This window comes from Calliphora vicina, chromosome 5 (assembly GCF_958450345.1).
Source record: "Calliphora vicina chromosome 5, idCalVici1.1, whole genome shotgun sequence".
Classification (NCBI taxonomy): Eukaryota; Metazoa; Arthropoda; class Insecta; order Diptera; family Calliphoridae; genus Calliphora; species Calliphora vicina.
The window spans coordinates 69,512,558-69,536,870 of record NC_088784.1 but is presented as its reverse complement, the minus strand read 5'-3'; the positions used below and the strand labels follow the sequence as shown (position 1 = coordinate 69,536,870).

Sequence of the window (24,313 nt, the reverse complement as noted above, 5' to 3'; positions counted from 1 at the left end):
TAGAACCATGTCTGCGTATGAGTAATATTTATCAATCATAATAAGTATATTCTAGAATACATATTCAGCCCAATCATTTTTTTTCACTTTTCCCATTTTAACACTGAATTTAAATAGGAAAAATGGGAAAAAAGCTCCCAGGGATTTTTATTGCTTTCAGTTGAGAAGAATCTGGGATGTGTCGCATCAAAATGTATTGGGTTAAACGTCTCTCGCTTTCCGCTTACCAAAAAGTATTTTAGTAATTTTTTAATCCTACGATAGCAATATCTAGCCACAATTCTTCACCAATATTATATGTCTATCATAGGCCATTTTTGCAAATAAATATTGGTGGAAAAACATATGAACAATTCTTTCAGTTTTTAGAGCCATCAAATTCTGTTGTTAATGACGTCAATTACGAAAGGTTTTTTTATATACATCGTTTACCAATACCCACCGGGTGGTACGGCACTTCTATAAATATATGCGATGAACGAAATTTTAAAAAATCGAAAATACCTTATAAAAAGTTTAAAATGTTTCTATTGAATTCTATAGAACTCTAAAATTTGTTCAGTGAGTATAAATTTTATTTAAATCGAAACAAAACTAAAAAAAATATTAAACCAATAAAAACGAAGTGGTCACCCGGGTGGGTATTGGTAAAGCTGCTCTCAGTTTTTGACATTTATGAATACTATACTCTGGAAAATCATCACGCTTAAACAACGCTATCAAATTATCCAAATTTTGGCGGTTTGTTAATAAACAAAATTGCACAATCGCATATGGAGTGAGGCCAATTCACAACAGACTCTACACTGTAATGGAATCTGTTGGTATCAACGGATCTTATTTATTCAAAATTGAAACTAGTTGCGTTACGATCGATGGAGATCGTTAACTCACCATGATCAAAGATTTTTTTTTTGAAAATATGGATCCCCGGTCATCCATATTGTGGAAATGTTTCTACAGTATGACTTTACGTGTCATACGGCGACCGCAACGATTTAAGAGACGATAGACCTGTCAATTGACCTCCAAGGTTATTATTTGCTGTGGGGACATGTGAAGTCACAACTTGACGCCTTTGTTGTGCGTAAAAACTAAAAAGAAATAGTTTCTTTAAAGAAGTTATATGCAGTCGACAGGGTTCAGCAAAAAATGTTTTGTTTTTCTAAAAACTTGTAAAATAAGCAAAAGCTTGAAAACTTTTAGCTTGAAAAGCTTTCCCTGCTTCTATATAAGGTTTTGGCAGAGTAAATTTAAATGATAGTTCTACTAATTTGTTGCACTTAAAAAACACACGTATCCAATTAATTTACAACTGACTACACAACTATTGACCCAATTTTAAAAACCCGATCAATCAGTTCTCAATTATGGTGGATGTTTAGTGAGTTGTAACAAATGAATAAATAATAAAAACAAAATAATCAAATAAATCACAACTGATTTAAATTGTTAACAAAACAACAAATTTCAAATTTGGATGCTTATGCTCTATTTAATTATAAGAATTCCTTGCAACAACTTGCCACAAACAAATGACAAAGTGGCACTTGGAAAACAAGTTCTAAATTGGAGTGAACATACAATATTGAGTTTCTATCAAGATGAGCAGCTGATAAATATCAACTGAATGTTAAACGAATGTTTTTTTTTTGTTTTCTAAACGAATGAATGGATTTGTTTAAATATAAAATTACAATACCAAAACAAATCTACTGACTACTTGTTGGCAAACAGAGACATATTAATTACCCAGCTGATTTGTTTGCTCCAAATTTCATAAGCAGGCTTGATTTGATTATTAAATTGGAAATGGTAATGGAAACCCAGCATCAGCACCAGCAACAACTACTTAAATATTTTGATTTAAACTGTTTGCGGTTGTGCAGAATGTTTTTAGACACGGGCGTAGTTTAGCTATGAACAATGTATTTGGCTTTAAGTTGAAGACCTAAAGTCAAACCCATAAAATATTGTATATATATATATATATAAAACAACTAATAACAAAAAGAAAAAAAAACTTAATGGTCACGATTTCAGTTGAAGCTTCTTTTATTATTTTTAAAAGAAAAACAAAACTAAAGAAGCCACTAACTACAGGCATTTTCCACATACCAGCCACCACAAAAGAGTTGTTTTGTGGGTTGATTGGATGGTTGGTTGGTATTAAGTAACAGGCTGCTCTTGCCTGACTCCAAAAGCCTTAATGGCATAAAAGCCACCTCACCAAGCCATAGTGCCACAATGAGCCTTAAAGCCATTAAATGTGGAAAATTTTAAGAATCAAAATAGATGGATGATGGTTGATGCTATATGAATGAATTTACTTGCAGTCTTATGGGAATAACTTATCTTTATGTTGTAGGTTGCTAGCTGGCTGGCTGACTGGCTGACTAGGTGACTGGCTGTTAAATGAAATCTCATTTTGTTTCGTTTTAGATTTTGTTTTTGATTTTTTTTTGTTTTTTTGTTAAATAAATATTTTTTCCCAATATAAATAAATGGGTTTTTAAATGTCATCAATTGGCTGAAGAAGCTATAAAAAATATTTCGTGTTCAGTTTCTAGTTGGAGTTGTACTTTTCATAAACAGTGACTACGTGTGACACCGTGAGGTATTTCTTTTAATGTTTTAAGTTGTTCCGTTTTTTCTTTTTTTTTTTGCCTTAAAGATGTCACTTGTTTTAAAATTTAAATGCAAATCGAAACAAAACACACACATATTCTATTCATCCAAAGCGTGTGTTTATAGGAAAATTACATGCTAAAACCACATTTATACTGAATTAATTAAAATTTATAAACATTGTTGTTAAAAGGTTTCAATAGATTTTTGATTGTACTTCTTCTGCAGTATAATCTTTATTACATTCACATGTTGCGAGCATAAAATACATTAAATTAAGTGCAAATAATTTAGTTGTTTAAATATTTAGAGTTTTTTTCTTAGAAATTTGAAAAAAAATATCTTTTTCAATCTTTGTTATTCAAATGATAAGTGATTATATTAAAAGATCGCATGTTCAGAATTTTACACAACGAAATATTGATCGCAGACAACATATTGCAGTCAATACACTGAATCAGAATATTTGGAAAATCTAAATATAGTCATTCATTAAAAATTTGTTCAATTAAGAACTAACTTAAACGAATATTTATAATTTTTCCGATGATTTTTTTTGTATTGGGAACAATTTTTTATCTTATTGGAGGACTCAAATAGTCTGCTATTAGGTCATATTGTCATAATGTCCTAATATATTCTGTGGAGTTTGGATAAAACATCTTAAGTCGAGATAAGAAAATATCGTAGTTTTTTAATAGTAAAATTAGCTTTTCAAAACGCTATGTTAACACTAATCTGCTTCTTCTTACGAATATTAGTTTCTGAGATATCGTAAAAAACAAAGCAACTTATTTGGAGTTGTTCTTTATTTGTTTTTGACAAAACAACTTAATTCACAAAAACTGTTGAATTTATCGATAATTATTTTATTATTTATCATTTGTATAATTCTTTGATACCAATAATAAAGTTTTTCAAGGACAAATAATAAAATATTGATCGATAAATTCAACAGTTTTTGCACTCTTCTGAAAAATTTGAAAATTCCACTTAAGTTGTTTTGCCAAAAGTTCACAGATATTATGATAGTTTAAACAAATTTTTGTTGTGTTTCAAACTAATAAGACTTTTTAAACTATGTTTATTGTTTTGTCATAAAATACCAATTTTAGTTTGAAGCACAACAACAATTTGTTTAAACTATCATAATATATTACGACATTATGACAATATGACCTAATAGCAGACCGTTTGAATCCCCCATATGTGTCTAATTTCTAGGTTTATTAATTTCAAAATTTTTTTTTGGTATAAACAAAAAATTCTGCACTATTTTGACAATGTTTCTAGGTTTATTAATACATATCAACATTTTTTTAGAATAGACAAGAAGTACTTCTTTATAAATTATACAGATACGAATCAGCTGGTTTCAGAAATATGGTAATAGAAAACAAAGGAAAACGCCAAAATGGTTGTAAATTGGAAAATAGACAAATATATATTACACCCGATGCGTATTTAAAATTGTATTTTTGCTCTCGCTCTCCAAACCACTGCCATTGAAAGTTTATATTACTTTTTTGACAATAATCTGTGCAACATATCATCAAAAAATTCGCAATTGATTTTATACATATTTGTACATAATTTTAAACTGTTACTATCAAAAAGTCCACGATTTTTTTATATATATTAATTCCTGTTGTTCCTATAAGGAACATAGGGCCGTAATATATTTTTCAATAAACTTGTTGAATGTTTTTTGCAGTCTTTATGAAAATTTAATAAAGTAACTTTTTTATTTTAAATAAGTAGTTGTTAGTATATTTTTTTTATAAAATATATTTCTAGTTTCATTGTAAGTCAGATTTGAAAATTTTGTTTCAATATCTCAAGTAGTTTTCATTTTATATAGGTTTATGCATAGAATAAACGCACAGAACGGAAGGAGAGAGTAAAATATTACTCTTTTTTCACACATACGGTTGATACAAAAACAAAATACATGCAATACATTCTCATGAATTAGGTTTTTGACAACAGACTTAGGTTTTTGGCTCTTAGTTACCTATCTAGTTGTTGTCTATGGTTCTCCTATAAACTTATGAAAAGTGATGTTATGTTATTTTGCATTTTAGGTAACGATATGTTATTTTTTCTACGTTACATGAATTGTATAACGGAACATTCTCCGTTTCCATTTTCAACTGAGACTGCCTTATATTATGATGCCAAGATTCAGAATCAAATTGGTTCAATTTTATGTTTCCTAGTTTGCTTTAATGTAGAAAATTCAAATATTCTGGAATAAGTTTGTCTAATTTCATAATTTTAGATTTATTATTATAAAATGTTCAAAATGAACCATTAGAACACAGGAAAAGTATCATTAATTACTCTTTGAGGAGTCCTATTGATACAGTCCCTTATATGTTTAATTTTATAAGTTCCATTAGAAGAATAAAAGTTCCATAAAGTCTCTCCTTGTGATTCTCACTCACTCAGGACTAATTTAAATATCCATTATTATAGAAAAGAGCCAACATAAAGAAAAAAGTATTATAAACTCCTCCTTGTGGATTATTACTCACTCAAGACTATCTATATAAGCTTAAACCTCCTTTAGTCGCAATCATTTTCAATCGAGACTAGTCGCAATGTATCAAATTGATATCAATAAAAAAGGCGCGTTTGAAAATAATCTCTTCACTTTTTATTTCGAAAACATAAAAACAATATTAAATTCGAAAGGCCTTATACATAATCAATTTTTAAACACTTTGTATGGAAATTCTGTTTTATAAACCTTTTATAAAATTAAAAATTGATTATGAATAAAGGGGAAAGTATTTAAAAGAGTAATAAAAATAAAATTGCAGTAAAAATATATTTTTATCAAAAAATAGCTTAAAATTTAGGGAGTTTAAAAAAATTTGCAATAAAAATATGTTTGCCTGATCACCAACCAGCTCAGTTGCGACTAACGGAGGGTTAATATCATGTTTCTAGGTATCTTATCACAAACAATTCAAAAAGTACCATTAGAAGAAAGCAAAGGTATTATTAATTTTTCATTTGTGGATTTTCACTCATTTGAGATCACCTAATGTTCTAATTACCTTTATATGTTCATTATTATTGAAATTAAAAAAAGTACCATAATTTTAGAACAGTATCATTAAAAGAAAAAATTAAAAAAAGCATTTGCTCAGGAACAAATGTGTTAAAGAAAGTACTAAAGTGTTTAACCCATTTGGACTTTTTGGTTATTTTTTTTTTGTATTGGTGAAAGTTTTCGTGCTGACAGACATACGTAAAATGATTAAAATCAGTGTACATTTGCTCTAGAAAAAATATTTTAAAAAAAGGTACCAAGTGACAACTTGGATATTTTTTGTTTGTATACAGTTTTCCGCTTTTATACCTTGTTGGTACTTTTACATCCACTTTTTTAACTCTTCTAACCCTTAAAAGTTCGAATTTCCAAAAAGTACTAAATTTGTGTTTGTTTCAATATTTTTTGATAGGTGAAGAATGTGATATTGTTTCTAAATTTATTGGATTAAAAATTTACCAAAATATGTTTTTATCCCTTAAAAATTTGATATTTTTAGAAAGAATCTTATTGCTGTATCTGCTGTTTTTTAAATTCATGAACATTAGAGCATCCTATACTGGAATTTTTTGAATACAGAAATTGTTTTCAACAGACGATATAATTTTTAGTGTAGAGGTCTAAATTTGCGGATATAAAAGTGTTAACAATTTGCTCCGAAATTTAAAATTACAAAATCGTATCAGCCAACCAAAGAAACAATCTGAAATTAAAAATGTATGTGAAATTAAAAATAGCATTTTAACAAAAAGCAATTATCTGAAATCCGTCAAATTCAAATTAATTTCCATACTAATCCATAGCAGATATAACCGTTAAAATGAGGACATTAATCCTCATTTAGCATTTATTATTGAGTGTATGACTTTTGAAAGTGGTTTTAGTTTTTAATAACTTATAAATATGTCATTTTGAAGGGTTCATATCTGTCATCGAACATTATAGTATAAAGAACAAAGTTTTTTTTTGCTTCTAAAATATAGAAGTTTGTACCAACGAATCGTCATATGCGGGAAGTTTTGCTTTACTTCTTTAATTTGAATAAAGTGCCGCTGAAGCACACCGCTTGCACACCAAAGCTTATGGTGATTGCGTTCCATCGGTTTCAACGTGCGAGAGTTGGTTTGTGAGGTTCAGAAGTGGTGATTTAGATACAGAAGACAAAAATCGCCTAGGACAGCCAAAAAAGTTTCAAGACCAAGAATTGAAGGCATTATTTAATGAAGATTGTTGTAAAACTCAACAAGAGCTTGCAAAATCATTGGGAGCTACTCAATCAGCAATTTCACAACGTTTGTGAGCAGCAGGATTCATCCAAAAGCAGCGCAATTTGGTGCCATACGAATTGAAGCTAAGACGATCATTAACTGCGATCCAAAATGGATCCGTTACGATAACTCAAAGCGTAAGAGATCTTATGTGAACCAACCAGCCGAATTGACGTCAAAGCCAAATATCCATGGCGCTAAGGTTATTGTCTGTATTATGAGCTGCTGAATCAGAGCAGACCATCACAGGGAACCTGTACCGAATGGAACTGATTCGTTTGAAGTGAGCATTGGCTGAAAAACGCCCAGACATGAAACCGTAATATTCCATCATGACAACGCTCAAACACATGTTGCAATACCTGTTGAAAAGTATTTAGATTGTAGTAGTTGGGAAGTTTTGCCTCACACGCTTATAGTAGTCAGACTACTATTTGTTTCGATCGATGCAGAACGCTCTCTCTGAGATACGCTTCACTTTCGATCAGAGTATCCGATATTGGCTTGATTCATTCTTGGCTTTAAAATATGAACAGTTCTGTAGACTGGGAATCCAGATGTTGCTAGAAAGATGGGAAAAGGTCATAGCTAACAATATTCAACTAATGGTCATGCGAGAAAAATTCTTTATTTCTTTATAATCAAATAACTTGATAAACAATTTTAACTTATGGCAATGAACTAAAAAATATACTTATAAATTAAAGACTTCATCGCGATAATGACTAAAAAAAAAACACACCTCCAAATTGTAGCATTTATAGTCAAATAAATTAAAAAATGTTATCGCAGTTCTGCACAACTCAAAGAAAATTACATATTAAAACAAAGCACACATGTAAAGCAAAATGTTCTTAAATTTATAAAATTTTGAATTTTTGAGACAATAGCGAAGGCACTGCGAGTAGAGAGAGATCTTAAAGAAGATACACATATTTGGGTGTACTTAGTAGTTTTAATGTATTATTAAAATAAAATATAAAAAATATTCACAAAACCAATATTTAGACATATAGTATTATAAACCGCAAAGGTCAACTTATATGCAAATATTTAATATTGGCAGCTTTAAAATTTAATACATAAATTATAGAATTTCAGGCCTTTGTGTAAATTTGCATTATTGTCTTTTTGACTGCATTTATTTACTATATGACAACTAAAGTTGTTATCTTTCCTTAGACATCAATTTTGTTCATAAATAGATTTCTATGCAATTCTCAAATAAAGAAGAGTAAGTTTTAAAACTGAAAAGTTCTTTTCTTAAGTCTTTTGTTTTTCATGTCGATTTAATGTCAACGCTTAATAAAAACCATAAATTCCATTAAAAATAAACCTATTTATGGCACATAATAAAGCAATTTTTTAAGTAGTATTTTTTTCTTTTTTAAAATTAATCTTAATAAATCATGATTTAAACATCGTACATAGTTTTTTTTCTCTACTTGTTAAACAAAAGATCAAAGCTGCAAAATGAAACAAATAGCAGATCACATGGAAGACATTACAAAAAAAAACTACAATAAAAAATAAATAACACTCGTAAGCGGCATCATCCATCTGCGGCATTAAAACATTCAATTAATTGTATTTTTAAGATGAAAACCTAAAACGTGTCTTCAGCGATTCATAACATTTTGAAAGGTGATGTTTGTTTTGCTTTGATTTTAATCGCTGTAACCTTTTTGTTCAGGCAACGTGTTGTATTGAATGCAGTATATGCAACATAATTTGTTATAATTTTCAACTGCATAAGTGTTTGTGTGTAAATTTAGTTGTTTGAAACTGTTAGCATATGAACTTCAACTTGACATCCAGATAACAGTAATTTTCTAACAGCATAATCATTAACACTTTGCAACACTGCGATTCGATATTATTTGCAAATTTTTCAATATAGACAACAGCAACAACAACATTAAACAATTTAGGCTTCAAATGCAAAATGAGTAAAATTGATTGCAGTTAGTCAAGAGTCGACATTGTGTTACCCTTTTGAGAGCTATTCTCTTCATATTTGAAAAGCTTTAAAAAGGAGAACAATTTTTAAAATTTATTTTTTACATGAATTGAAAAGTTTGCTACTGTATAGCAGAGGCATACTGCTCTCAATTTTGTTGTTGTTGTAATAGGGTTAATCATGTTTTCGATTGGGGTTCTGCATTATTGATATCAAGTCCAAACTATTGCACCTCATCAAATTGATGTTGAGGAAGCAACGATCTATGCGTGATCAGTTAAAATTAAGCCTGTTTCTCTCTGTTGTGCCACAACATTTCTTTTTGTTCATGACAGTGTTTAGTCGCCTTCAGCAATATATGGTAATTGAAAACTAAGCTACTGAAATTTGATAATTACAAGTCATTGCCAAGATTTTGCTGCGTATTTTAAGCGTCTCCATGAATATCGCTCAATGCTGCAAGGTACTATGTATAAAATAGCTGATTTCAGTAGCATGTGAGGATCAGCGAAAAGGATGTTGAACCTTACACCCAAAATCTTGGATGTTTTATAATTCCAATTGCTTTCAAGTTTCACTTTTAGCCTTACTTTCTATGCCCAGATGATAAAATTTTTTGCACGATCGCAAGACCCTTTTCTCAGGCATCGGATATAATTATGCCCTCGATAATCTAGATGTATGCTGGACTATCAGTGTGAGGGTTGCGGGTTCGATAGCCGCCAAAGGCTTTGGATATTTCATCAGATAAGACAAAAATACTTCACAGCATTGTCTGTTAGAAAAAAAAAATTTCCCGGATCAATAACCTTAGAAGACTTAGCTTGTTTGATGACCACTGCATTAACTTTAATTCCTTTTTAAAGTTAAGAAATTGCGATGGCGGAAAACTGTAATTAGACACTATCATCCTTCTTTCTTCTTAGTAATAGACCACAAATGGACAACTCATCGCTCAAGTAGCAGTCCTTCAAATGATCAATCCATCGTTTCTGCTAATCAGTTCCTGGTTCAACTGATTGGTGGTTGTTATTGACGTTTTCATCACAATTTTCTCCATCAGTAAGTTGAAGAAGTCACACGATAAGGTGTCACATCGCTCATTAGGCAAAGCCAGAATTCGCAAGACATGGTGATATAAAATGTCTCCCATACCGGTCTATCAAATGCAAATGTCTGGTGGGAAAAACTTTTTCACTAATCCTCATTGACGAACCTAAGTTCTTACTTAGTTTCTGGCTCAGTTGTATTGATCCTTTACTCAGCTTGGTTTTAGTATATTAACAGCCGTTCTTCAATCCTTATCTTTACCCTTTAAGCATTGGATTCACAATACTAACGATCGTATGTCTGGTACTTCGAGGATGATCGTAGTACAGCTCAAATTTAGTAGGACATATGAGTACCTATAGTAGAGAGATTAGCATATCCCTCAAGCTCCTGGCAGTTTGAAAGTCTGCGATAATTTTTATTTTATAGTTGCTGTCTTATTGAGATGTATTTCACCCAAGCCGATTCAATCATCTAGAATGCACACCGGACATGCAGTAATCTGCGATTAGCCAACATCATCATCCAAGGACTATTGTTGTTTCAGATCTCTAAAAATCCAAGTGTATTTAGTCTCGTTCAGAGATTTCCAGACAAGGTGGGTGTTGTGTACATACACTGATTACATATTACAAAAGGGGGAAAACTTAAATGGTTTCTTAGCAATATATTCTATTACTTATTCTGTACTTATGCTGGAGTCCAAACAGATAGTCCAATATGGTCGATCAATCGAATATTCTATGACCCATACGTAGTAGCTTCGCATCCAGGAATCTGTGAGAGTAAGGTTCTTAGTCATAAGGTCAGCTTGTTTTTTTACACTTAAACAGCCGTTCCTTAACCCTTAGCATTGGCCTAACGATCGTATGTCTGGTACTTCGAAGATGATCATAGTACCTTCTCGACAGCAGCTTGAATTTAGTAGGACATATGTGTCCATTGTTCACCTATAGTAGGTAAACGTGCCTTTTTTATATGTATTCCATCCAAGACATAGTCTCTTACGGTAGTCATTATATTGGGGATTTAACCTTCAAGAACGCACACCGAACAGGCAGTAATCTGTGATCAACTAGCCTTATCATCCAAGAGAGAATTTAAACTTTAGATGAGTCAATCCCCAATTCAGTTTCCAAGGCTAATTTGTTGTTTCTGATTCCTAAAAAATCCAACTGTATGACCCTCTCGTTAATAGATTCCCAGAATAACAAGACAAGATTGGATGTTGTGTAGACACAAAGATTTCAGATTAAATACGTAATCAAACCATCAGGGGAAAACTTAAATGGTTTTTTAGGAATATATTCCATACCGTGATCTCCAAATTAAAGCCCCTGTCGATAAAACTTGTGCTGGAGTCCACCGAAACAGCTCAATGTAGTCGCTTGACAGAATTTCTTATGGCTCCATATGCCATTAGTATCGAGCTTCCAAGCAGCGTTGAGAGCAAGGTTCTTAGCCATATGATCATTAGAAAGCCAGTTCATTATGACTAATATAGCCTTAGAAGGTACATAGCAACAACGGTGTCGAAAATCCATTTGTTATTCATGGGTGTAATGCTCAGATTTTTCCTGTGATCATTCTTGACCAATATTCTTAATGTTCTGATGCGAGGAGAACTTCGAATCAGAATATCTCCCAGATATTTGCCTGATAGCGTGGAATGAAAAGATGCTAATCTATTTTTACCAAGAAGAGTACAAGTTTCGAAGGGTTCAAAATTCAAATTCCAATTAATACCAGAACGTGTTTATATAACTCATAGAATCGAGTTCCAAGAGTAGCGAATGGGTAAGAAAACATTATTTTGTGGAGTCCCGCGGTATGCCATTTCAGATGTAGCCATAATTGAGGAAATGACCCTGTGCAATGGAGGGCTCTCTATAAAAACATCAATGGACTGGCTAATTCCAAATTCTTGTAAGCGAACATGGGCTAACATTATTGACTGCTCTCTCTATAAACAAGAAAGCCTCTAATCTATATTATCCGTGCTCGAGAGTCCTCTTAATTTAATTTACAAGCGAGAGCCTTCTCGACACATTTTCAATTCATATAGGCATTCTCTGGAAATATATTCCTTAGGTTTCGTATGAGCTGTTCTACTACTTTGATGATCAAGACCACAGTTATAACCTCAAAAATGTAGTTTTTAATAGTTTTATTATTGGTATATGACTTAAAAATGCGGGGTTTTCAATAAATGGACGCGATTTTTGTATTTAATAACTTATATGTCATTTTGAAGGGTACATACCTGTCATTTATTCTAACTTAGCTACTGAACATTATAGTGTAAGCAACATAGTTTTTTTGCTTCCAAAATGTCGAATTGTTTGCCAACATAACGTCATGGTTGGTTGGTTGGTTTACGTGGTAGTTCACTACGTGCGAACAATCAAGTAGAGTCGAAGGGACCCCGTTTTGATGAGACCACACCACTCGTCAGATGTAATGTCGTTTACATCGCAATGTAACTAAAAATGTGTTAGCTAGACCCAACCTGTAGCTGTGTGATATCTCAGTAGGTCCTTGAGTTTAGACCCGGATACCTCACCAAGGTTGGTCAATGTATAGTTGCCCATGAATTTATGTCTCTTGACGCTCAGGGCTGGGCATTTGCAGAGAAGGTGGAAAATCGTTTCCTCTTTTGCCCTATCCTTACAGCTACGACAATGGTCGTTAAAAGGGAGTCCCAGGCGATTTGCGTGCTTGCCTAGCGCCCAGTGTCCCGTTAATACTGCCAGCAACCTTGATATATCCCTTTAGTTCCGGGTTATAAGTTGCATAGTACGTTTTTCGTTAAAAGATGGCCACATCAACTTGGCTTCCTTACATGTGCCTAAATTACGCCATCTATACTCAGCCTTTGTAAGAAAATGTCTGAAGATGATACCTTTAATAGTCACCAGTGGAGTTGCTACTGAGACCGCATTGGAGATATCTAAGGCAGATCCCATTCTGGCTAGTTCGTCTGCCTGTTCATTACCGTAGTGGTCCCTGTGCGCAGGTACCCAAACCAAAGTAATGTCAGATAGACGACCTAGCCTTGCGGGAAGTTTTGCTTTACTTCTTTAATTTAAAAAAAAGTCCCGCTGAAGCACACCGATTACTAAGCAAGCGTATAGTGAATGTGTTCCATAGGTTACAAAGTGCGAAAAATGGTTTGTTCGGTTAAGAAGTGGTGATTTTGCCACTGAAGACAAACATCGCCCAGGCCAGCCAAAAAAGTCTGATGATCAAAAATTGGTCGTATTACTCCATGAAGATGGTTGCAAAACTCAACAAGAGCTTGCAAAATCAACAAGCAGCAATTTTAAAATGGTTGCGACCAGCTGGATTCACCCAAAAGCAGGGAAATTGGGTACCATACGAAATGAATCCGAGAGACCCTGAAACACGATTTTGCATGTCCGAAATGATGCTTGAACGCTATAAAAGATAATCGCTTTCCATTACGATAACGCAAAGCGTAAGAGATCGTATGTGAAGCGAGGCCAACTAGCCGAATCGACACTAAAGCCAAATATCCATGGGTCCTATATATTATGATCTGCTGACCAAACCATCATAGGGAACCTGTACCGAACTGATTCGTTTGAAGCGAGCATTTCTAGAGCCAATATTATTAACGATTTATCTAAAATTCGCCGCCATATTTCAACTGGATGTAAAAACATTACTTAAATACCTAAACTTACAAGCACATAATCCGGTACATCATTTACAACTGTAGGGTAAACACATGATTTTGTTCGGTAGCTAAACAAAATGTTCAAAATCAAAGAAGATTCGCACGATTTTTGTTTAAAACAAAATTATAGAATAAGTGTGTATTAACTATTTTTTTGTCGCAAATACAAAACCGATGACAAAAGAGGTGAAGACACTAATAATGGCAGGTAGTTTCTCTAGAAAAATTATACGTTTATAAGTTTAAGATTAAACATGATGAATGTTCATTAGGCGATGGCAACAAAACAGCATAAAACGAAATATAATATAAAATTGTCTGCAGCAGCAGCAGTAACAGCAACATAAGCAGAAAATCCGCTAACAACATAAATGACAAAAACTAATGCCAGAGTTCAATAAAACATACAATTCGAACATATTCGTTTACTAATCACAGATGTTTTAGGTTTTTTTTCTTATTTTATTTATATAATTTTTTGCTTTTGATTGTTTGCACTTTTAATATTTTTTTTATTATTTATTTCGTTTAATTCTCATTGTCGTCTTCATTCTCATTCGCATTTGATTCATTCATTCTTTCAATATGAATTCAATTCGATTTTCCCCCTAGTCTTTTAATCGTTATTTATGAAGTTTATTTTGTATAAAACATGCACTTTAGCTGTCAAAAAATCATTAAATTATTGCATAAATAAAATAAATATGTATGAAGAAGAACAACAAAAAAAAAAACAATTCAACATATAAAATGTTTATAATTCATAGTATGTACTTGTTCATTGTACATGTTAACATAATCTTCATCATTATTATCATTAATAAACAATGTTGTGGATCATGATGAAGACGATGATCTTCATCAAGAAATCAATGTGTGTTTTTCTTTGCATCTCCACGGGCAAAGAATGAGATATTCAATCATGTAACATTTAAAGTTTTATGTTTCTATTTTTTTTAATGTTATTTTTACTTTTGTAATGACCTCTGAAATATTTCATTATTTTTTTTTTTTCATACTGCTACTAAATACGTTTACATGTTTGTATTCTTGGCCAACCATTTTGATCTCTGGGTTAAATTTACATCATTTCCAATGCAAAATTTAGAAACCAAATTTCGAACCTGTGTAAGCCACTCAATTCCGAGTTATTTTATTATGCCTTGTGAAATGGTTTCGAACCAAATGGTATCCAACGGTAATCAGGAAAGTAATTTTTTACAAATTAAAGTATGTACTGATCCTAAAATCTGTCCATCGATTACAATTTAAAAGTTGGAAATTGATTGAAATTGGGCTGAAAAAAAGGCTTGAAGTCGGTGTTTACTAAGATATTCAATCGATTAACCGATTAATTTTGGTCGGTTAATTGTTCGAATAATTCAAAATTGCCGATTTTCAAATAACAAATAAACCGATTAATTTGTGTAGATTAACCGATTAACCGAAATTTCTTTTTTTTGCAATTTAACATATTTTTTCGAACATCTTTAGTTTGTCGGATGAGAACATGATAACAGACTATAAACTGGAGATATTACTGAAACGAGTCTTTTATCAGATCTAAACGAAATTATTATAAGTACTTAAAATCTAAATCAATCCAAAAAGGACTTAAATGGTATAATTGTAGAGTTTATATGATTAGAAAAAACTAAAAAAATAACTAAGATATTGGATATTCTTTACCATGCCTTACTTTCGATTTCTCCAACATCTGAGCATCGGTCTATTAATTACATAAAGCCCACATCCGAAAATCGAATTAACCCCGTTTAATCAATTATTACTGTTGGTGTTAGGATCATATTATTACATTTTTACCGGATACTTCAATTTATCTTTACTGAACGATGTTTCAAATTTGACCGACTAGTACATGTTCTCACGGCCAACGTATATACACTGCATTACCATCCGGAACTTTCTAGCTCCTTCTATCGATGCTTCTTGAAAGTTCTATTTCTACTATGAAGCTCAAAGCTTTTATTCAATGTTGTATGTTTTACAGCTATGTTAATAATGTCCACAGTTATGTTAACTGCTGTTAATCGGCCTGTAAACAATATTATCAACAATTAATTTGCATGCAGAGTAATTGAGACAAATACAACAATTTAAGGTACGTAGGAACTTTTCTACTAGAAATACTTAGACAATTAGAAGTTTCCAGAAATAGAAAGGTTTATTCAACTTTAAACCAGCCGTTAGAAACCGTTATATTTGAAATCAAATACATTTTCGTAACAATATTTATCACAAATATTATTACAAATTCATGTGAGTATCAGACCATCATAATCACTAGCTTTCCTATTACTTTTGAACCTCTTAAAAGGTTTTAGCTATGAACTCCTTTTCGAAAATAATCAAATTTTACAAGCAGTAAATGTGTACAATTTATCATTTCTTGGGTGACTCCAACTCTGAGCTGTAAATGAATCATTATTTTTTGAATTAATTCGCGAATCCTTCACACAAAAAAATTAATTGAATGAAATTTGAGTAAAATCAAATGAATTGCAATTCGTTTGTAATTCAAATGAATTTGTCAAAGTGAATTGCAATTCATTTCCAGTTCATTTTACAGATTCATTTGAATTGAAAATGAATTACAACTCATTTTTACAAATTCATTTGAATTGAAAATGAATTGAAATTCATTTCTGCCTAATTGACTCAAATTTCATTCAATTCATTTTTTGTGTGAATGATTCGCGAATTGAATTGATTTAAAATTCATTCAATTCTTTTTTGTTGTGAAAAAAATTAATTCAAAATTTAGCTAATTCGTAACGAATTAAAATCAAAAAAAGGATTATTCATTTAAAGTTCTGTTCCAACTTTTTTTATTATACCCTTCACCTTCGTGAGAAGGGTATATATAAGTTTGTCATTCCGTTTGTAATTTCTACATTTTTCATTTCCGACCCTATAAAGTATATATATTCTGGATCCTTATAGATAGCGGAGTCGATTAAGCCATGTCCGTCTGTCTGTCTGTCTGTCTGTCTGTCTGTCTGTCCGTCTGTCTGTCTGTCTGTTGAAATCAGTTTTCTGAAGACCCCAGATATCTTCGGTATCCAAATCTTCAATAATTCGGTCAGACATGCTTTCGAGAATTTTGCTATTTAAAATCAGCAAAATCGGTCCACAAATGGCTGAGATATGAGGAAAAAACCAAGACAACCTCTATTTTTGACCTATTTTTTACCTATATCTGGATTACTAAGACATTAATATAGACAATATGGATATCTAATGATAGATATTTCAAAGACATTTGCAACGACGTATATAAGACCATAGTAAGTTGGACCTACAATGGGTCAAAATCGGGAAAAAAAATTTTGAACCCGAATTTTTTTTTAAAAAAAAAAAAATTGAAAAAACAAAAAAAAAATTTTTAAAATTTAAAACAAAAAAAATTTTTAAATTTAAAAAAAAAAAATTTTTTAAATATAAAAAATTTTTTTTTTTAAAATTTAAAAAAAAAATTTTTTAAAGATAAAAATTTAATTTTAAAATAACAATCGAAAAATTTTTTTTTCAAAAAATTCAAAAAACAACTGGAAAAAAAATTAAATTTTGTTTACCTAAAAATATTTAAAATTTTGAAGTATAATTTGGTGAAGGGTATATAAGATTCGGCACAGCCGAATATAGCACTCTTACTTGTTTTTTATAAATTTTATTTATTTTCAATTAATCCATTACAATAAGTTGCCTGCCTCAGCGGCAAAAGGCATTGTTGAGGCGAGTTGGCAAAATATATTAATTACTAAAATTTACAATTAGTTAATATTAAAAATATTACAAATTGAGATCATTATATCAAAAGTTCATTTATGTACATGTTGGATCGATATAGCCCATTTTCAATACCAAACAAACCTTATCCACAGAAAGATCGTCTTATAAGGACCCAGATTTTATATACACAAAGAAAACAGATTCGTGATAACAACCGAATTTGTTGCCAATCGAATGATTCGGTTGCACACATAGAATTTTTCGGTTCAATCAACAGAAAGTCAGTTGACAAAGAAGAATTCCGGTTAAAGAAAACAAACTTTTGTTACCCCTTTTAAAATTTTGTAGCCACAACTGTAAACTTCGGTCACTAAGGTATTGGATTGGCAACAAATTCGGTTGCTAACACGAATCTGTTTTCTCTGTATATTAATAATTTTTTAAAAACTTATATATTGCAACTTTAGTGTCTCTAAGTAAACTGATTGTAGCCATCAGAAGTAATTAATTTTTTTTCTTGGACCAGCACTCAGGGACGACCCCTACTAATGCAATGCATTGTGATGGAATTAGGAAAATAGGTTATGTGAGAGAGGATAGAGGGAGTAGTGTTTGTGTATATTTGATTCGAATTTTCCAATATTAAAAGTGACAGGAACGATTTCAGGAAATAATAAGATATTTGAATTACCATGCATTGTGTAATTAATAAGATTAGGATTTAATAAGTTTAGCTTTACTTCTTTAATTTAAAAAAGTACCGCTGAAGCCAAATAAAGTTTGAAGGCCAAGAATTGGAGACATTACTCCATGAAGAATGTTGTCAAACTCAACAAGAGCTTGAAAAATCATGGGGAGCTACTCAAGCAGCAATTTCAAAACGTTTGCAAGCAGCAGTATTCATCCAAATGCAGGGAAATTGGGTACCACACGAATTGAAGCTGAAAGAACTTAAAAGAATTTTGTAAAAAATATTTTTTTGCACCGAATCATGACGATAATCCTGAAGCGTAAGAGATCGTATCTGAATCCCGGCCAACCTTCAGAATCGACACTAGAGCCAAATATCCATGGTGCTAAGGTAATACTCAGTATTTGGTGGTACCAAAAGGCTGCTAAAATCTGTCCTGACCATCAAAGGGAACCTAAAACGAACGGACAGACATGAAACCGTAATATTCCATCATGCCAACGCTAGTCCACATGTTGCAATACCTGTTAAGAACTATTTAGAAAGAAGTGGTTGGGAAGTTTTGCCTCACCCGCTTTATAGTCCAGATTTGGTTCAATCGATGCCGAACTTTCTCTCTCTGGGATATACTTAACTTCATAACAGAGTATCCGAAATTGACTTGATTCGTTTTTGTTCTCAAAATTTGAGCAGTTCTTTTGGCACGGAATCCATATGTTGTCAGAAAGATGGGGAAAGGTCATAGCTAACAATGTCCAATACTTTGTACAAATTTATATTGAACAAACGTTTCTAAATAAAAGCTTAAAATTTTAAAAAGTCCCACATTTTTAAGTCACACACCAATATGTAGAGCCAATTGACATCCACCTAGGACACGCCGATTATAGTATGTAATTTATTGTTTGTAGCTTTTTCTTACTTCGCCTTACTCTTCATTTTCAATTGATCTAAAGAATTCTCTACTTTGCCTCACCTTTTGAAGATGCATTTTAAATTAAAAAATTATTCATTTTCTGTTATTCTTTATTTGTCTGCATTAAGTACACTTCTCATTTAGTACCTTGTAAAGATTTTTTCTGGTGTTGTTGCGATAAAATTGTGCTAAGAGTAAAGTGCCGCATAAAGTATCTGGTATATAAATGAACATGAAGCAGTCGATGATTCAGTAATACTCGTTGCTGTTGTTAATTTCAGTTTCTATATACAAAAATACATAGTACTTATATGTATGACCCAGTCTTAAAACGTGCATTTCATGCGCTGGTATTTGATGTGTCGGAAATTCCCTTCACTTTTTTCTGTCCAGAATGTTTTTTTTTTATTTTTGTATCTATAAAATAAAATTTTTATTGTTTTACATCGAACTTTTGGGCATGAACTTAGAAGAAAAAAACACCACATTGTAGTAATGAAAATAAAATAATGATGATGCTACTTTTGTGTTTTTTTGTTCAAATAATTTATACATATTTTATTTTTAATTTTGGTTATGATGAGAGACATGTTAATTAATAAGATTTTTTAATAATTGTTATTATTGGCATTCAGTTAATTACATTAATTTTGCATTAAAAATAAACCGAATTGAAATTATTATTAAAATTTCGAACAAAAAAAATGTTTGAACAATTAAAATAATGAATATTTATTTCGATTAATTTTGTACATGTTACATTCAAACAAGTCAAAAATTTGAGATGTTCAAACATTTCTTAATACAACAAAATAATAATTAATTTATAAATCTGTATAAAGAATCTAAAAATGTTTTATTAAAAGATTTTTTAAACTAGCAATTGATTCATGCACTTTTCGAATCTCCCCAATTATTGTCCATCAAGTCTCCATTTTTATATATTTTGAAATTCTTTTAAACAAAAAATAAACAATCTTCAAAATCATTGCACTCAACACATTTGATTGTACAGTAGTAAACTCTTTGTTTAAATACAATAATTTTTAATCAATTTAACCTTAAAAATCTCAAATAATCAAATGACTTTTAAGATCGCATGGCAAAAAGTAATGAGTTTTAAAGCTAAACGTTGTCAAAATATTTTAGTAACTTTAATTTGAGAAAAAAAAACTTGACAGGACTGGAATAAATTGCTCAATGAATTATTTAATTGTTGGAAACTCAAATTTATCTGCTGCACTTTCGACAGCCATAGAGTCTCCAGTGTTTGGCATTTAAATAATTTGCTTAAACATTTACTATTTTAGTCAAATCTTTTATTTTAAGATTTTTATCTATTCTGTACATTTATTTGCATGCACTTGTATAAAATTGACAAACAAAAAAAAACAACTTTACATCAATTTTTGTATGTGTGGTTTCTGCCACATTAAGATGAGTGATGGAGGTTGTGTCGAAAAATTTCATGCCGGCAGCATGAAAAACGTGTATCACGTTGTAAATGAAAAAAATACATATATTTGCCGAAATATTTATAGACATGTTTTGTTTTTAGTTGTTGTCAAGAGCTGTTGTAGTCCAATGTTCCAAATACCATAATTTTTAACTCATTGTTTTTTTCACTATTGTATTCTTGCAGTCATTGCTGGTAACGCTGCTGACATTAACGCATGCTGCCCGGCTAGACAATAAATATTTGCCACCACCGCCAAATGCTGCTACGGCTGGTGGTGGTCCTGGCTTACAAGGTCCAGGAGGTGGTGGTGGAAGACCGGGTGGCCCAGGTGGACCGGGAGGTTTTGGTGGCGGTGGAGGCGGCGGAACTGGTGCGGGAGGTGGTTTTGGCGGTGGTGGAGGAGGCGGAGGCGGTACTGGTGGTGGCGGAAATAATGGTTTGGGTGGCTTTACTGGCGCTGGTGGTCAAGGCAGACCCTTTGGTCCTCAAGGCGGTGGTGCAGGCCCCAGACCAGGAGCTCCTTCAGGACCATCTGCTCCAGCTGGTCCTGTTATACCCATACTCTCATTTGTAAATGAAAATGATGGTGATGGCAACTACAGATTCAGCTATGAAACTGGCAATGGCATTAAGGCCCAGGAAGAGGGCACGGTTAAAAATAAAGGTTCCGAAAATGAAATACCATCTGTTATGGGTACATACTCGTATACAGCGCCGGATGGTCAAGTAATTGAAGTAGCTTATACGGCTGATGAGAATGGTTTCCAACCTTCTGGTGATTTATTGCCAACGCCACCTCCCATTCCAGAAGCAATTGCCAAAGCACTGGCAGCACAAGGTATTCAACCTGCTCCAGGTGGTGGCTTTATAGGTGGACCAGGTGGTGGTGCTGGTGGCGGAGCTGGTCGTGGTGGCGGCGGTGGTCCTGGTAGTAAGTTCTTAAAAACATTTAAATATTCTTCTAAATTAATATACATACTATTTTATTAAGGTTTTGGTGGTGCAGGAGGTGGTACTGGTGCCGGTGGTTACGGTGGTGGCACTGGTGCTGGCGGTGGAGGTGGCTTCGGCGGTGGTGCCGGTGGTGGTGCCGGTGGTGCTGGTGGTAGAGGAGGCGGAGCCGGTGGTGGAACTGGTGCTGGCGGTGGCTTCGGCGGTGGTGCTGGAGGAGCTGGAGGATTTGGTGGTGGTACCGGTGCTGGTGGTAGAGGAGGCGGAGCCGGTGGTGGAACTGGTGCTGGCGGTGGTGCCGGCGGTGCTGGTGGATTTGGTGGTGGCGCCGGTGCAGGTGGAGCTGGTGGTAGAGGAGGTGGAACTGGTACCGGAGGTGCTGGTGGTTATGGAGGTGGTGGTGCCGGTGGTAGAGGAGGCGGTGCTGGAGCTGGCGGTGGAGCTGGTGGTGGTGGAGGTTATGGAGGCGGTGCTGGCAAAGGAGGCGCCGGCGGTTTTGGTGGTGGCGGAGCCGGTGGAAGAGGAGGTGGAGCCGGTGGTGCCGGAGGATTTGGTGGTGGTGCTGGTTCAGGTGGTGCCGGTGGCTATGGAGGCGGTGCCGGCGGAGCAGGATCAGGTGCTGGCGGAGGTAGAGGAGGCGGTGCTGGAGCTGGTGGTGGAACAGGCACCGGCGGAGGTTTCGGTGGTGGAGCTGGCACTGGTGGTGGTTCAGGAGCAGGCGGTGCCGGTGGTAGAGGAGGCGGTGCTGGTGGAGGAGCCGGCGCCGGTGGTGTTGGAGGTTTTGGTGGAGGTGCCGGTAAAGGAGGTGCTGGAGGTTTTGGTGGTGGAGCAGGCGGTGCCGGTGGTAGAGGAGGCGGTGCTGGCGCTGGTGGTGGTTATGGCGGTGGAGCCGGCGCCGGTGGTGCTGGAGGAGCCGGTAAAGGAGGTGCTGGCGGTTTTGGTGGTGGAGCAGGCGGTGCCGGTGGTAGAGGAGGCGGTGCTGGTGGTGGTTATGGTGGAGGAGCTGGCGCCGGTGGTGCTGGAGGTTTTGGTGGAGGCGCTGGTAAAGGAGGTGCTGGTGCCGGCGGTGGAGGCTCAGGTGCTGGTGGCTATGGAGGCGCTGGCGGTAGAGGAGGAGGTTCTGGCGGTGGTGGTGGCACAGGTGCTGGTGGTTTTGGAGGAGGAGCAGGCGCCGGTGGTAGAGGCGGAGGTGCTGGAACAGGTGCTGGATCTGGCGCCGGTGGAGCTGGAGGTTTTGGAGGAGGAGCAGGCGCAGGAGGTGCTGGTGGTAGAGGAGGAGGTGCAGGCACGGGTGGTGGTTATGGTGGTGGAGCTGGCGCCGGTGGTGGTGGAGGCTTCGGTGGAGGTGCCGGTAAAGGAGGTGCTGGAGGATTTGGTGGAGGTGCCGGCAAAGGAGGAGCCGGTGGATTTGGTGGAGGCTCTGGTGCGGGCGGTGGAGCCGGTGGTAGAGGCGGAGCTGGTGCTGGAGGTTATGGTGGAGGAGCTGGCGCTGGTGGTGCTGGAGGTTTTGGTGGTGGTGCCGGCAAAGGAGGAGCTGGCGGCTTTGGCGGAGGTTCTGGCGCCGGAGGTGCTGGTGGAACAGGTGCCGGTGGTGGTTTTGGTGGAGGTGCCGGCAAAGGAGGTGCTGGAGGTTTTGGTGGAGCTGGCGCTGGTGGTGCTGGAGGTTTTGGAGGTGGTGCCGGCAAAGGAGGTGCTGGTGGTTTTGGTGGTGGAGCTGGCGCTGGTGGTGCTGGAGGTTTTGGTGGTGGTACCGGCAAAGGAGGAGCTGGAGGTTATGGTGGTGGAGCTGGCGCTGGTGGTGCTGGAGGTTTTGGAGGTGGTGCCGGCAAAGGAGGAGCTGGAGGTTTTGGTGGTGGAGCTGGCGCTGGTGGTGCTGGAGGTTTTGGTGGTGGTGCCGGCAAAGGAGGAGCTGGAGGTTATGGTGGAGGAGCTGGCGCTGGTGGTGCTGGAGGTGGTGCCGGCAAAGGAGGTGCTGGTGGTTTTGGTGGTGGAGCAGGTGCCGGTGGAGCTGGAGGTTTTGGTGGAGGTGCTGGTGGTTTTGGTGGTGGAGCAGGTGCCGGTGGAGCTGGAGATGCCGGCAAAGGAGGTGCTGGAGGTTTTGGTGGTGGAGCCGGCAAAGGAGGAGCTGGAGGCTTTGGTGGTGGAGCAGGTGCCGGTGGTTTTGGTGGAGGTGCTGGTGGCGCTGGAGGTTTTGGTGGAGGTGCCGGCAAAGGAGGAGCCGGTGGATTTGGTGGAGGTTCTGGTGCTGGAGGTGGTGCCGGCGGCGCAGGAGGTAGAGGTGGTGCTGGTGGTTATGGTGGTGGAGCAGGAACTGGTGGTGGAGGCGGTGCCGGTAAAGGAGGCACCGGTGGTTTTGGTGGTGCCGGTGGTAAAGGAGGTGCAGGTGGATTTGGTGGTGGTACAGGAGCTGGTGGAGCGGGTGGCCGAGGAGGTGCAGGTGCTGGTGGTCCTGGCACATCGTACGTTCCGCCTCCACCTGGTCAACCTGGCGGCGGTCATGCAAGTGGCGACTTTAATCCTCAAACTGGCTACAATTATTAAATTTATTTCCATAAGCAAAATTTACATGCAACGATATCTGCCACAAATACTCGTAGCATTTAAGTATTTCCTCTTTTCTCTTAACATGCTAATAAATTCAAGAAAACCCCTACACTTAATATTACATCAACGTCTGACAGGATCTATTTATAAGTTACACATCTTTTAGACACTTTAAAAAAACAAAACCTTCTCGCTATAAACAAAATGGCTCTTAGTATAATAAGTATTTTTGTTATTTAACTTTTCTTTATTATTTCTTTATTTAATCGTAATTAAAAATATATATTTGAATATGGCTAGTGAGTGACCTACAAAATTTTGTAAGAAATTTG

At 35.3% G+C, this 24,313-nt stretch overlaps 1 protein-coding gene across 1 annotated transcript; it reads left to right on the top strand.

Moving 5' to 3' along the window:
- Positions 1-18,411: 18,411 nt before the first annotated feature.
- On the top strand, positions 18,412-23,998 carry Cpr47Ef (Cuticular protein 47Ef). The gene is made up of 5 exons (XM_065512855.1): positions 18,412-18,501; positions 20,670-21,417; positions 21,478-21,645; positions 21,697-22,185; positions 22,240-23,998. The coding sequence occupies exons 1-5, from the start codon at positions 18,412-18,414 to the stop codon at positions 23,976-23,978; spliced, it is 3,234 nt and encodes a 1,077-aa protein (XP_065368927.1). The 3' UTR covers positions 23,979-23,998.
- Positions 23,999-24,313: the final 315 nt, after the last annotated feature.